The 17651-nt window shown below is 33.2% G+C and overlaps 1 protein-coding gene across 1 annotated transcript; it reads left to right on the top strand.

Annotated features, from left to right (window-relative positions):
* Positions 1–842: 842 nt before the first annotated feature.
* LOC132928010 (uncharacterized) lies at positions 843–14300 on the top strand. Its single transcript, XM_060992571.1, has 13 exons — positions 843–1192; positions 4248–4667; positions 4751–4828; positions 4898–4950; positions 5561–6027; positions 6094–6395; positions 6481–6602; positions 6678–6864; positions 6957–7927; positions 8365–8729; positions 8788–9113; positions 9182–10778; positions 10850–14300. Exons 1-13 carry the CDS (start codon positions 1139–1141, stop codon positions 11908–11910), a joined length of 6003 nt encoding a protein of 2000 aa, XP_060848554.1. The 5' UTR covers positions 843–1138; the 3' UTR covers positions 11911–14300.
* The last annotated feature ends 3351 nt before the right edge of the window (positions 14301–17651 follow it).

Genomic DNA, 17651 nt, shown 5'->3' with positions numbered 1-17651 from the left:
TATTATATTATATTTATGTAAATTCATATTTTATTAATTTTATCTATGTCTATACTCTATAGCATATGTCTTATTTATACTATAATATATGTGTATTTTTATTTAAAATTATTATACCTGTATGTAGTATATAGTCAACAATAAATTAACAGTTTTTATTATTATACCAACTACGTGCTTATAAATCGTGTGCATGTCGTCAATAACTACAATAACTATTTTATATATATATATGTATGTATTATAAAGAAGGAAAATCGAGCTGGGTACCTCCCTAACGGGTAAATAACTAGTGACATCTTTAAATACGACGTCGTAATAACGATGGTATGACAGAAAAATTCAAAAATTTACAACAGCCTTCCTGTTAAAGTCGCGTGTTTATGGCGTATTGCACTTTTGGCGTCCGAAAATCATCGTCGTAACACTTACTCCACACGGATAAATCGTAAAAAACGATGTCTAGGTACTAGCGGTACTACTATTATAATAGCTATGTATAAATTATCTCACGACGACAGCGCATTACAGGTAAATGGTATTATTATTATTATTATTTGCGGTATACAGGTAGTAAATCCTAATAACATTATCGTGCCGACGCAGGACACACGTCGCTGTCGTTGCGAGGATCGCGTACGGCGCGCAGTGAAATACGTAAAATCTATATTTAGGGCGCTCGCCGCCGCCGGCGGTGGCGCGTCGTCGTCACGTCGGCGCTCTGCGCTCGCCTCACACTGTACGCCGCCCGATGCGCTTTACGCTCGTCATCCCTCTCCGGCGTTCGCTCCGCGTCTCCGATGCGTAAACAAGCAGCATCCTGTTATCTCTCTCTCTCTCTCTCTCTCTCTCTCTCGCTGTCTCCTCTTTCTGTCGGGCGCGCACAGTGCCCTACGGCCGAATCGAAGTGCTGGTGGCGCTGTCGGACATTATTGCGACAAACAGTGCCGCCGCCGTGGTCGTGCGTCACCGTCAGCCGCGAGTCCGAAACACACAGACGTACGATCGACACGGCCGTAAACACAACGATGCTGACCGCGCCGGGTAAACGGTACGCGGCGTCGTCGCGTTCCATTGATATTATTCGTTGAGCGCGAACGACCACCGCCACCACTGCGCACCGGTCCGATCGGCGGCCATGGCGACCGAATACCGACAACGTCCCGGCATGGGCGACCATTTCGACGACGAGGTAAAATAACGCACGATAACACAATAACGACAATAGATAATAATAATTAATAATAATTATAATAGTATTAATATTACACCTAAGCCACGAGTCCGCACACGGAATCGTTACGTTATATTGGTGACGATGTTATTTAATACGTAATATATGCACTGCAGTAGCTGAGAAACGTAGTATGTGTTGAATACGCGATGCCGGCTGGAAGGGCCATTAATATAATATAATATTATATAGCACCAAAAATATTATACGCAAAACACGTAAATGCGCCGATATGATAAAAAAAAATGTTAAACGCCCGGTCTTTCTTCGTATTTTGAATCCATCAACGATAGGTTTTTTTCTTTTTGATCATGAGGTATCCTCTCAACTTGAATAGCAAAAAACAATTTGATGACTTGTGGTAAATGACACGGTTTTTTTTATATTACAGGTGTTTTTTATCTTTACTTTTGAATTTTTTCAAATTGTAATAGTTTTATTCGTCCCACATTTTAGTTCTGAATCATTAAAATGTGTTATAATATAGACTGCAGATATAGTTAATTCGAATTTTTACGAAACTTGTATTAAATATTCAATACATTACACAACATGCTTTACCGTCTCAATATGCTTTGAGATGCAAAAATAAATCTTTATTTACGAAATCGGTTCGTTTTGCTAATGTGACACACAAAATTCTCATCATGCACCATGATGCGCAGTAAACAGGTACACAACTTTACTAGACACTTATTTATGCATTATGCATACATAATTATTTCAGTCTATATAACCATCATGGGTGGTTCTCTAGGTACATGTCCCAATATGAGGGAGGTGTAAATATTGCACGTACACATACAACACATCTCACTTTTTTTCTGTTTATATATTATAGATTATAGGTATACCTACATGAAAAATAATTTTAAGTGCTATATGTAAACTTTATAGCAATATATCAAATTATTTTTATTTTTAATATAACTGTTTTGTATTATGATGGCCATGATGAGTGATGACTATTTGAGTTAATGCGTATTTACACAGTTGCACATGCCAGGGGGCGACCACCCACCACTCGTAAAACTGTCACTGATAATAATAACAATAATAAAATTCGATACATAAGTCGAAGACGACAGGCTGGAAAACGATATATGGTATTATGGTAACAACGTTTAACGAGGTGGAGTAAAACATAGAAAAATAAAATATGTTTAGACGATATTGATTGTATAAGCTTTTCTTTTTTGGTCTTTGAGAAATAATAGGTAGCCAGATGGATGATTATATTTATATTATAATAGATATATATATATATATATATATATAGGTAGGTATACTGGTGGTCGACAATATAGTATATAAAGTATAACATGATGCGGGCAATATATTTTAACGGTATTGAAATACTATATTGACGTGAGTACGTGACATGTAACCATGATACATTAACATATAATTGGTAATATTTTTTTAGGTGGGTAATAGGTTTACTTATGTGACTACTATATAAAAGTCAGTAGACTATATGGGTTAAAAATCGATAGTTGAAAATATACCATTTTCACGAAAACCACATTATACACGCGCACCTCTCTGCACAGGACAGTGATATCATTATATCAATACATTATAATGGCTAAAGGCATTATCAATACGTAGCCATATATATATTTTCTTATCAAGTAAAAATGATATGTACGTATATATTTGTCAAGAAATTATTTTCATGTAATATTATACAGTTAATTATTTAATTGGTTTCTTTTTTGGCACTTGTAAACTTGATACGTCGTTTTGATATTTTATTTTAACATAATATAATTAAATGGATACAATATACAAAATAAAACCTTGAAAAAAACATATTATAGATATATGTATAAGGCCATCCTTATATATATTTATTAATTTATTTTTTGATTAAAAAATATTGATTCATGACTGATGAAATACGAAACCATAATTTTGAACCAACATAGTAAAGCAATTAAGAAATAAAAAACGTCATTACATATTATGATGAATAGTAGAATCACTTTTGAATTCCTCAAAAAAGTAATATAATATCTAAAATATCCTATGATTAATCAATTATCAATATTAGTTTCTTATATTACTATTTGAAAATGGCTGATAGCACATAATACTATACTACACTGTTTCAACGTTTAACGTCCGTTATTAAAAAATAATATTTCATTTTTTTTTTTTACGAAGATCTTGAAATTAAAAATACTGAATATTATTATCATATTAAGATAAAGCATATAGAATCCCGGAGAAAGTTTTTTCTCGCCTTTAAAATATAAATAATAGTTATATAAAACGAACATATAGAAGCTATAAAATACACCAAACGTATTACATTTTGCTTCAAAATAATAATTATAATAGTAATATTCTAAAACGAAGGATTAAATTATAATATAATGATTGAATATATTATGTATAATACAAACAATTATTGATTGTCATACACTCATACGCAAATAAGCAATGCTAAAACTGATAATAAAATGTGTTATTTAACAGTAGGAACAAAACGAATAACTTTATAGTCAATTGTATTGATTTAAGAAAGTATAAAATATATTATGTATAATATCAATACCTATATAGGTACTAAGAGTTATTTATCATTTTGTGGAGTATTTATCATTTATATTTATATTTATAAGACATAAAACATTTTGAGTGATACATTTTCCACGAATAACAGCAATATAACATTTATTGGGAAATTGTTGAAACTACACTTCAATTCAGTTCTTCACATTTCAATAAGTACCTATTCATTATTTTTTCCTACGAAAATATCACGGAAAAAATCTTTAAAATATATGTATAAATAAATATAATAACCGATAACTGTAGGTAATAGGCAGATATACCTTATAAATTATCGTTAAATTACGATAGAAATCAACAATCGAATAGATAACATTTTTTTTACCATACAAAACAAATCACAGAAAATAAAATTGATTGTAAAAATACATTTATTGTTTCGTTCAAAATGTAAAATATGAAGTTAAAACAATTTATTTTGTCGACTTTTTAGGATCTTGTGATGAGTTCGGCCCAACAGCGACGAAACTGGCGTGGGATACTCATCGCGCTAATGGTGATCGTCGCGGTTTTAGCTATGATAGTAACGTCCGTAGTCTTATTGACTCCACCTCAACCAGAAGAATTGTCGGACTCGTACTCGGATTTAGATAACGGTGACAGAACTGGTTCGGACTACTATTACAACCAACGGGCTAACGATGAATTTTGGTGGCGTCACCGAGGTATGAGAACATTACGTTTATCGGATATACTATCAGACTCTGCTAACATAAAAGTATTCAACGGAACGTGGATTTCTGGTACTGAGATATTTTACGTGACCGGCTCTGGCGACTTAGCCATTATGGAAATTATGGCAGACGGTATTACGCAGACTACTCACCGCATAATGTCTAAAAAAACTTTGCAGGTACCTAAACCTATTATAACATTATAGTTTAGTAACATAAACATGAATAATGTTTTATGAAACGTGAATTATTTTTCTTTTAGAAATTAAAAGGTCCTCTGGTGTCATTCGAACTATCACCCGACCGTAACCACGTGCTCATAGGTCATCAGGCAAAAAAAGTAATACTTACACGTTCAAAATAATAATAAACAATTAACATTTCTAATTACCTATCCATTTCTATATAGTTGTTCAGATATTCTAAAACGGCTCGTTATACGGTATACACTGTGTCAACCAGGTTAGTATCATTCCGGATACGTATAGTTGTTAAGCACTGCCTTGCGTTAAGTATTTATATAAAAATACTTATTGCATAAATTATTATTTATGATAGAGTCTAAAGGTTTTTAAATTTGAATTCCAAAATTATTACCAAATAAAATCTAGATGTAATCTTTAGCAGTTTAACAGCACATTTTAACCATACTACATTATAACATTTTTTATTGTATATTTTTTTTTATTTTTGACAGAAAAATGTTAAGAAATATGGTTGCTTATATCTAATAACATTTTTTTAAATAGATTATCTAGATATAGGTACAAAAAAACTACAATAATTTAAATAACAATATTTTTAAATTATTAATATTAATATTAAAATTCAATTTCTCACTAAATAGTTCTAGATTTAATTTTTTTACAATATTAATTATCTTTTAAGAAAAATAAATAAGTTGACACACATACTGGAAAAAGTATTTCATTTTTTTTTTATTTTTTATAAAAATGCTTGCTACAAGTTTAAGCTCTTATTAAGACACAATACTTAGTAATTTGGAGATTTAAGTATATTCAATTTTAACTCATGAAGGAAAATATGATAATCATTGTATTTATTGTTGCAGACAAATGACTCCCATAACGTTGGAAAATCATGGGAATTATGGAAACGAAACCACTTCTACTGATCAACAACCACATTTGATGCACGCTCAGTGGCACAAGATTTCGACAACAACCGAGAAAAGTGCAGAGTCAATGGCATTGATCGTCGTGTATCGGTACGATGTGTTCTACGTCCCATGGTCAATGAAAATATCAACATCAACCAATGGTACCAATATTGGAAAAAATAATGTCACAATGGATTCTCAGACACCAAACATCACTAATTCCTCGTCTACGCCACTTTCCACTCCATCACTGAACGAAAAATACGACAATGGTGATGACAACAACACGTCTCCTCAAAATATAATATGGAAGCCGTGGCCTCACGGTCCAGTGCGTAGAATCACCACGTCCGGATCCGGTGGATCGGTTACAGCTGCTGGGGTTGTGAGCAATGGTATAGCTGATTATCTGTATGAAAGTAAGATATTATATTTGGAAAATTTTTAAATACAAATATTAAATATATATATTATTATCGATACAGTGGAGATATTAAAGAGGTCCCCAGCTATATGGGCATCATCCGGACGATATTTGATGTACGCAACGTTTGATGATCGTCGAGTGGGAGAATATAAGTATTCAGTTTATACGAAGAGCGGACGACAACACGATCACGTCGATGACAGCGATACCGAAAAACATTCTAAACAGCGAAAACTGAAACGACGCAGGAGGCGTTTAAGGCGTAATTCAAAACCTATGGAAACATCAGGAATGGCGGAAGATGGTGGCACATCTGATTATTATTTGTACCCGCGTATAAGAACTCTTAAATATCCAAAAGTAAGTCATACATTTTAAGAAAAACATTAGAAATAAATAAGTTAATAATATAATAATTATTAATCGTAAATTTTATTGTAACTAGGCAAACACGCCAAATCCTGTCATCACTTTATCAGTGATTGTAAATCTTGATCAATTAGAAAATCCGCAAATACAACCAAAAATACGCACCTTGACACCACCACCAATTTTTCAATATACAGAGTGAGTATTGATACAAATATAAATATTTGATATTTGATGAAGCATCTATAATAAACTAAATTTCATACACGACAGCGATTACTATTTCACGGCAGTTCAATGGGTGAACGACGGAGGCGTCGGTGGTGGAAGTGGAAGTCACGAGATCGACGATGACAAATCGGGTGCTTCTGCAGCCGAAGTATGTGTCGTATGGCTGAACCGTGCACAAAACACAAGCGTGACGACGCTATGCAAATCACCCTTGTGGATGTGTCAAGAGGTACATAAATCAATACTTAGTTGTATACTGATGTATTGTTTTACACACTACCTAGAGAGTATTTATAAAGGGATATGATTTTTATGTGATAGACCCAAGTAATTAATGCGGTGGGAGCTGTTGGCGGTGGCAGTGGAATAAGAGGAGGACAAGCAAGTGAAACGTTCAATAATGATCACGCACGTCGTCGATACAGGCGTAATGGTAGCGGATTACAGAAATCATCACATGAAGCGGTCCATGGAGTAAAAAATAACAGTATCAACGCATCAACCTCGTACCAAGAAGACCACCGACGTCGCCGTCAACCGCATCAGCACAGTCAACATAAACATGGCGGTCAACATCAGCATAACGGACACCATAGCCGTCGGCGACGAGACGGATATGTCAACTCGGGTAGCTACGAACTGCCGAGAGGGCGATATGGTGGTTGGGTGGATGCCACTGTCGGCGGGGCAGGTGGTGGGGTTCCATCGACCGGGGGTGGTGTCAGCGATGGTAGCTACCACATGGTGTCAGCCACCACTTGGTGGTCAGGAGGACCTAACATTAACGATGGAGGAGAAAATTTCGTAGGCGATGACGGATATGCGGGGATTGCTGGTTTTGGTAGTACTGGGACTGGGGCTGTGTATTCCATGGCCGCTTTGGTTCGTAGAGGATGGGAAACAGGTGATAAAGAACTAACACCCCGAGCGCCAGTATTCGCGGCGGATGGTCAAGGGTATGTTAGTGTTGCACCGGTACGCGATGATGAGCGCAACGATAGCGAGGACCAAGATAGCGAAGGAGGAGTGCGTCTCCGACGGCCGACCGTTAAACAACACACACAGTCATCACGTGAGCGAAACTCTAAAAACCGATCACAGTCATCAATTGGAAAGTATTATGCGCAAGTGGTGGCTGTAAACATAACAAAAAAGTTGTTAGCACCACTAACGTTTGGCGAATTTGACGACGACAATGATAGCAACAAAGGGGACAAAAAAAAAAACAAAGTCGTCACTAAAAGTTGGACGGTAGTCAGGATTTTGGCATGGGACCAACGGACTGATATGATGTAAGTTCTTTATTATATTTATTTGTGAGTTACTAATAAATATATTTCTTAAGTTTATAAATTAGATTCTAATTAATAAACCTTTATGGTATAGATTTATGGTTAGAATCTAAACCTTAACGATCAATTCTAAAAATAAGTGCATTTTAAGTGAGCCGTGAAAATAATATTTCTTGACAATTATGTAATATAGTCATATCTATTCGTTTGTATATTATACTTGTTCGGTATTCTAGGTTTCATTAGGTCTTATAATGACATATTTTTTAACACTATATATATTAATAGATCCGCTATAAAAAAATAAATTGCACAACTCGTTTAAACTCAACCATTGGTCAACATTATCAATAAAAACAATACTAACAGTTGGAGAAAAATTAATTAGATATTATTAGCCATTAAATATTATATATTTACCTCGTCACATTTTGTAGATACTTTCTTGCGGTACCATCTGGTCGTGGCGCACCTCACCATCGTCATTTGTACGCAGTAAAGTTTACATCTGCGGCATCTTCATCTACAATAAACACTGATGCAGGTTATCGAATGGGACACTATCACCAACCACAGTTCCGTAAAACTTACCGCCATAGCAATCGAAGTAGGCCAATATGTCTAAGCTGTGATATAGGTCTAACTGGAAACATAAGACGTCGTGAGCGTCGTGAGTTTGGTGGAAAACAGAACCGAATGGACGAGGCACGAGACGATCGGGTGAGGCAACAACAGCGAGAACGATGGGAAAATCTAAAGGAAGAAGAAGAAGACAATGAAGAAGAGGCAGCCACCGCGGAAGGTAATAAATTCTCCCAATTATGGAGATAACATATTTATAATTTATGATTTCCGTGCAGAAGCAGAACGCCGTCAGCAGCGAAATCGTCGACAACAGCAACGAGAAATTCAAAATCGTGGTATGCTGAGACACTGTACATACTTCGATGCCCAGTTCTCCCGGGATGGAAGCCATTATGCTTTGGTATGTCTGGGTCCTTCAGTTCCGTACGTGACATTACACAGAATCATATTAGATGAATTTGACAATGCTGAAGATAACAGCGATGGTAGTGGCAATGGTGATGAAACAGATAACGTTCCACTAACCACACAGAAAATTCCTCAAGATTCCTCTTACTCATTTGAGTTAATTGCTCTTATTGAAAATAACACTCGTCTACAGGTAATACTTTAAGATTATTTTATCAGGCAATATATAAAATATTATAACATTTGACATGGATTTCACAGGACAAATACACAAATCGAGTATTGCTACCAGGTACCAGAACTTTCCAGTTAAGACTTTCCGGTGGTCGTAAATTGACCACATCAGGGGGCTTACATTTTAATGATCCACTTGCTGCAGCTGATTATTATAGCAATGGTGGCGACCATCAACAACATTTTTCGACAAATAAACGTCCGGATTCAGATCCCTTGACCGTGGCGCAGGTCAGATTGTATCTACCATTAGGAGTTTATGATCCTGAGGCTGACCCTCGCCCAGAATTTATGTCAAATCATATCAGAAAATCTGGTAACTCTGATAAAGTTGATATTACTAATACTGAAGCAACTACTAAACCCAGTGACAGCTCTTCGTCTAAGCACAATCATCGGCGACGACGACGCTCATCATCATCTTCATCTTCCACACATGATAACAGTAATGATAATGGAGATGGATCAAAACGACAACGACGACCACGCAAAAAACCACATCAACATCGTTTCAAAAAGTTGTATCCTATGCTTGTAGTAGTGAACTCAGACCCGGGGTCACAGGCAATCACTGATCGATTTTCTGATCGATTAGGTTATACGACAGGATTACTATGCTCAGGTTCATTAGGTAGAACACTACCTAATGCTGGTAGTAGAAGTTCAGCAGGCTCAAGATTCAGCGGGAATGAACGTCAACGACAAAGAGGACGTCGGGGTCGCCGTTCTCCGTCAAATAGATATTATTCATCTGGACATTCAGACGACTACGATGATGACTCTTATGACTACGATCAAAATAACGACGACAATACAAATAATAATGAGTACGTGGTGGCCGTTATAGATACAGGACGAGGAACGTGGGCTCGAGGTTATGAGTCATTGTTGGCCTTAAATTATGGGGATGTTAATGACGGATATGGAGAAGATAGTAGCGAAGACGATGTTGGACCAGGTGGACTTCTTGGTACTGCTGACCTTCGCGATCAATTGGAAGCAGTTGAGTACTTGCTTTCAAGCTCTACCGCTACCAGTGACAGTTTTAAAGACAGTGGTCAGGGATATTACAGCGAAGATCGCCCAAGAGGTAGTGGCAGCCGTGACCGTTCTAGATGGTTTTCACCGACTTCACAATCAAATAGAAGGTATTATAGCGATGACGATGACTATTATGATGGAGACGAAGAATACGATGACAAAAATGACAACGAAGATTACTATTATTATTACTACAGCAATGACGGAGATAATGGTGACTATGGTGATGATAATCGAGGAGATAATTTTTACAGGGATGATGGTAGTAAGAGAAGTCGTAGAGATCGAAGAAGTACCAGTGACACTAAAGCAAACACTGAGGCATTACGGTTGCCATACGTAGATGCAAGTAGAGTAGCATTATTAGGTGGTGGACCAACATCCCCTTTAACCCCACCATCAATTTATGGTGGATATGCGGCTACTCGGATGGCTTTGTGGCAAACTATTTATGGTGGTGCGCCCATTGAGAAAAAAAGTGATGAATCTGGTGACAAAGGAAATAGAAAGGAGCCTGTGGCTATTCGCTCTTCGTTCAAGTGTGCTGTAACTATGGCGCCTGTGTGTTCATGGCGCTTATATGGTGAGTATTATATGTATATTTATAGTATTTGGGTGGTGTGTTATATTAAAAATATTGTTGGTGTGTTGTAGTTTCAGCATTTGCTGAACGTTACTATGGCTATTACGGTGAAAACGACAGGGATAATTGGATGTCATATGACCGTTCAGATTTAATACCATTAACACCTTCATTTAATGAATCGTCATTATCACCATCTTCGTCCGGGAAAGGAATAAATTTATTAGTGATGCATGGTACGGCAGACACTACAATACACCCACAGAACTCGATGATGCTAGTTCGAGGAGTTATGCAACAACAACAGCAACAATTCGTACCTGTCAGTAATATTGGACGCCGAAATAATAATTCAACAGCATCCGGAGGACGAGCCACTGGTGGATTTCCTACACGCGTTGGAGCTATAAGAATTTCACAACTAGTGATGCCAGACGCAGACTTGAGTAATTCTAGAATGGCTACAGATGTAGAAAACGGTTCTCCGATCGACCATCACCATCAATTACTCCACTCGATTTTCGGCCATGTCACACAATATCTAGCCACAGAATGTTTTACCAGTGTAGGTGATGGAAACCGAGGCCGAGGAATTAGGACGCGTAGTCGGCGTTTACGAAAACGGAGAAGAAGGAGATGGAGGACCAGTAATCGAGACCAAGAAAAATCAGAGAGCCAACAGCAGCAACAATGGGATGATGAACACCAAGAGCACCAACACAACGATAAAAGTAATTCTGGTACTAGTAATGAAAACAGTGGTGGCGGTGATCGTAGTTCTGGTGGTAGATACCGTCGACACAATATTGATAGCAATCAGAAAATTTCAGAAAGCAGTATCAAGAATGACATGGTAGTAGTAAAAATCCAGGTTAGCGACACCTATGGTGGTAATTTAACAAAAAATATCAGTTGGCTTAACGGCTACTTGGGAAATTTAACCATTCCTAATAAGATTAATAACAAGAATAATAACGCCAATAAGAGAAGAGAAAGAGATGATGACGACGAAACAGAAGAAGACGATGAAGAAGATGATGAAGGTGAAGACAGCGATAACGAATACTACGACGGAGAAGAGAATGACGAAGAAGATGAAGATGGCGAGCATGATGATAATGACGACGATTAATAAGTTTTGCTGCAACACGAAAGTTGTAATATCACCTGTGATGTAATGATTGGTGAATTTATAGTCAGTTGAATAGTGAAAATATAATAACAAAAAGAGTGAGTACTTAACGAAGAGTAGTATTAGTCTTAATAATCTAATTAGATTCATTAAAAGTATTTCAATTTTGAATTTATATTTGAATGAGATAAATCGAGTTTATGTAAATCAACAACAATCAATCAAAAGTGAACAAATGTAAAGACTTATTTTACACAGACTTTGTTTTTGGTATTAAATTAATTATAAAAAAAAATAATACGAGTTTAGTTAACAATGGTATTGATAATTTATGCTTTATACTATGTAAAATCTATACTTAAAAACGTGTTCTATCATCACATGACATTTTAACCACAACATATTTTATTATAAGTGTTTAGACGTGCACTTATTTTTTAATATTTCATTATTTGTAAGAAATAGTCAGGTTAGGTTAAGCTAGGGTTTGCAACCTAAAGTGGCAGCTCTTAGGTTAAATTAATAAGTGATTTTATTTTCAACGTTTCTAGAGAGAGGAGCTTTACAGTCATATTTTTATTTTTCACAAATTAAAAAAAATTCTTTTCCTAATGCTATTTTTAAATACTTCAACGTTATTAATTTGTTAACCGCTAATTTTTATAAGTGAACATATATGTATAATTTGATTAAGAACATATAAAGTTTCACTATAGATTTTTCATGATTAAAGATTTATCATATTTTTAAGACAATATATTACCAATTTCGATATTTATCAAGCTGTGTATTATTTAGTACTTTTATACTCAATAGATGATACCTAGATTTATGTTTATTGTTGTAATTGTATATGACATTTTCTGATCTCTATTCTTATATTACGGGTGTAGGCTACCTATTTAGTCTCGATCAATGATCTGTCTCCTAGGTGTCCTAAGCTCTCGTCAAATCATTATTCAGCAACATGACGATGAGTGGAGACCAGCTTGTGGATTTTATGTCACTAGATATGTTTTTAAATATTATATTTTTAGGTTTACCAAGTAACATTAGTTTTAATACTATACATCAAGGACCACCAATTTATTAAAAATTAATCATTATAAGTCATTAAAATAAATACCATTGTATTTTAAATATCTTCTAAAAATATATATTATAAAATCGATTTCCTATCTCCAGGAACATTTTTGAAAATGTCACTAAGTACCTAGTAGTAGTATTGGAACTTCTTGACTATTTTACCATGAATTACAATTGCCAATTCATATTACTATGATCACAGCAACGTCGTTTATCGTATACACAAATAGATAATTTTGTGAATGATTTTATTCAAATATAAATTACATGCCAAAACGACTTGAATTTATTCTTTTATGGAAAAATTAAAATAAACGATTTTAGATTTTTCTATCTTCATTGGTATTTTTAACACCACGTATATTTCAAATTCAAAATCATATCTAATATCTATTATAATTGTTGTTACTATTACAATATTTTATTATAAGTCATAAGTGTTAGTTACCTATTATTAGTTAAAATTATTATTATAACATGATTACCTATATGTATCATAAGTAAGACGATATAAAAAATGTAGCACAGTAATGAAGAAACCAATTACTTTATACTTCACATACTCGGGAAAATACTTATTAAATATCACTTTTTAAATAAAATTAATAAGAATGTATAAAACATCATACATTAATCCACTAACCTTCTTTATAATATATAATTAATATATAAATGTATTTTGTTAAATAAATCATTCTTATGGTTTTTTTAAATATTGATAGATACCGCGATATGATCAAAGTTGGGTTTGGTTGTATTTTTCAAAATACGTTATACAACATTTTCTATCTAGTTTTTACTATTTTTGTGGTATGACAATTTTCCGCATAATTTATAACTATTTAGTGTATTAATTTTGCGTGACATTAAAACATTTTACTATCGTCTATTACTTAGGTATCTTTTTTATTTTATTTATTTATATAGAATTAAAATACTTTTTATTATTAAAAATAATAGATACTTATATTACTTCATAAACACTTACCTACATAATATTATCGTTTGAAAAATAGTTTTTAGTGGACCCAAGTGTTTGTCATTTTATTTCTTAAATTTTTATCATTGTTATTGTGATAACTTTATTTTTAATCTTTATCATTTATAAATATTTATATATACTAAATAGGCATACTAATATGAAGTGTATATTTTTCTGTATCAATATGATTCTATGTTGGTATATTATTATAAACCTATAGAATACACAACTATTATTATACCGTACACTGTTATTGTATAGAAGAAATCTAAAAAATATATTATACTGAACTTGAATAATAAAGAATATAATTTGGTGTTTAGTTATTGTCTATTGACTCTAGAACCAACCTATGATTTCGTACTCATATAATATACAATATTGATGGATGATTTTTAGATTGATTTGTGGATGGGCGACTTATTAACTTGTGGCGATAACTTGTTTACGTACCTATGTTTTATTTATTTTTAAGGTGCATCAATTTGGATGAAATAATACATACTTATGAATATGAACATGTTTATTAAAATGGCATTATGTATAATCACATAATGAGACATTTCACACATGATGATGCATATTAGAATTAACGACGATATAATATATTTATATACCTAACCTCTAATTCTGACAGCATAGTGCTAATAATAATAATAAATTTATTGGTATGAATATTATCAAATTAATTTACAACATCTCCCTTCTTCGGAACTAAAATAATTAATAAACAATATTGTGCATATAACGAACTAGCTATATATTAATACTTAAAAGTTAGCAGTATAATTAATAGTGATTCTTATAATACTACTAACAATAATATAATGATAAGTATACAGTTAATTATACAATAAAAAATGTCAATTAATTTAGGTATTTTTTTGGTTTATTAATCAACGACCATATCTAGTTTTCTTAATGTCATCTTGCACTTTTTCCTTTACCAACATCTCTTTTTTTATTTGAATCAATCATCATATTACTTTTATTTATTTTTAAATGTACAGAAGTTCTTCTGAATCGTTTTCCTTTCACATCCTGTATAATATACGACCTAGGAGTATTTGCCTTTCCAGCGATCACACCAACTTCCCAAACATTATTCTTAAGCCACAGTACAGAATCTTCTATATGAAATATATTTTCTTTTAGTTAATTTCCTTTATTATAATACTGTTGTTGTTTAAGTTGGTTTTCTTTCATTTGGTTAAACAAATTATTAGTAATTTGGGGGAATAAAGTTTTTTCATTTACAGGTAGTTAAGTTTTAATTTTTCGATTCTGTAATATTTAATATTTTAGCAAGTGAATATTTTAATCCAGCAACTGATGACGACCTATAGTTTAATAAATACAATTCAAGATCTTGGCCTGTCTCTAAACATTTGTTCATAAAATCTTTTGCTAGCCAACACCTTTCACTGCTAAACCATTACTTTGCGGATAATCAGGGCTTGTAGTTATGCTTTTAAAATTCCAATCAATAGAAAATTGTTTAAAAGTGGAGCTATTAAATAGAACATTATCCGAAACACAAAAATTTGGAATTCCAAAATAGTAATCACAGGCTTATCTTGAATTTTTAGGATTTCTAACCACCGTGAGTAATAGTCAAAACTTATAAGGTAATAGTTAGCACCAAAATCAGCAATGTCAATATCTAGGTACTAATTTTTTCAAATGAGCGTTTAGGTAAGTCATGATTTTTTAATATTTCTTAACTATTTTTTTTTTTTGAAATTTGGCACTTAAGTAACAATTGTTAATGTAGTTTTCGATATATTTTGCCATATTAAGCCAATAATAAAATTTTTTTGCTCGCTTTATTATTTTATTAATTCCCAAATGGGTTTCATGTAAAAGATTTAATATTAATTTTCTGAGAATCAATGGATTATTTTATCATTTGGGCGTACTAATCCATTGTTTATAGTTATATAATTTCTATTATTCCAAAAATATCTTAGTTTATCTTAATTTGGAAGTTTAGTTTTATCAACTGGCCAATCATATGTATAATATTCTATAACTTTACCTAGTACCGGGTCAGATATTGTTTCTTTTTTAAACTCTTCAATTTTTTCATTACTAAATTCTACATTTTTAGTATTTTTTAAATGTACATAATCATTTATAGATTCATCATCTACTTTACAACTATCAATTTAGTCTCTAGACAAATAATCTGCCATAAACATCTTTTTGCCCGGTAAATATTGTACATGTATATCATACACAGCCAATTTAATCTTAATCCTTTTGAGACGATTATTTTTAATTTTATCAAAGTCTTTTAACATAATAGAAACCAATGGCTTATGATCACTATGAACTAGTACATGTCAACCATAAATATATTCATGAAACTTATAACCTGCAAATAGTATTGCTGTCATCTCTTTTTCTATTTGTGCCCACTGTATTTTATTAGATGTTTGACTACGAGAAGCATATGCTACTGGCTGTTTCTTTTGTAATAAACAACAACCTAATCCAGATGAACGTAGGGGCGTGACAAAAAATAGTATGTGTGGCTCGCGCGGAAAGGCAATTTCACTCATTTCAGTCTTGGGTGAAATACAGCCTTCGGCTGCGACTGAAATAACTCACTTCTCGCCCTTGCCATACAGTATACTATTCACATACATTATCCATTGTAACTTGAACATGGCCAAGAATAATTAGCGATTGAATAGGTAAGTACATCAATTACATCAAATACATCTTAATATTCTAGAACTATATTTACGTAATATGGTTATACATAGTCATATAGATACGAAATATTTCGATATAATAATAGTCAATGACCTATAGGTCACAGGGTAAAATCAAATACATTTTTAGTGCGCCTCGAAACCGTATAGGGTCACTCGGTCTCTACGTTTACTCGAACTGTTCAAAACGAAAACATCCCTCGATTTGCTATGCGAAACCACCTACAATAGGTCACTGGGTAAAATCAAATGCATTTTGAGTGCACCTCGAAACTGTATGGGGTCATTCCCTCATTGCGATTACTCGCAAACAAATAAATTGTTTTCCTTCAAAAGGTCAGCATATAAAAACACACTTAAAAAAAAATCTTCAGGTATATGAACGTCACACACACAGGATTTTGAAATATTAAATATAAACAATTATGTCAAATATTTATTAGAATTAGAAAGTCAAATAGAATAATTAAATAATGTGTAAATAAATAATAAATAGTTAATAGGCATAAATAGACACTTTTTAATATTGATTTACAAGTAGTTGGCAGTACTTAGTCACATAATGTAAATACTAAACATCTTGATTAATAATATATTATACTTCTTTGAAAAACTTCTATAAAAAAATTAACAATAAATCTTTTTTTATAAAATATCAATATTCAATATTATGATTTATGACAATGGCCTTAGTAGTTAAAAATAAGACTTCTAATAATTTTTAAATGTGCCGACTTAAGGTTGATGTAAATGTTAGATTAGGGCAAATGCCCAAGTTGCCACCCCCCCCCCCAAATGACGCCACTTTTTTATCTTTGATTTTGAATCTCAATAAATATTCAGATTTACTATATATAATGTAGATTTCTTCAATTTCTTCAAATTTTAATATTTTTATTCGTCCAATTTTCGTCGTTAACATATGTTTAAATATAGACTGGAAATAGTTAATT

Source organism: Rhopalosiphum padi, chromosome 3 (genome assembly GCF_020882245.1).
Source record: "Rhopalosiphum padi isolate XX-2018 chromosome 3, ASM2088224v1, whole genome shotgun sequence".
Classification (NCBI taxonomy): domain Eukaryota; kingdom Metazoa; phylum Arthropoda; class Insecta; order Hemiptera; family Aphididae; genus Rhopalosiphum; species Rhopalosiphum padi.
This window is presented reverse-complemented; position numbering and strand designations above follow the sequence as displayed.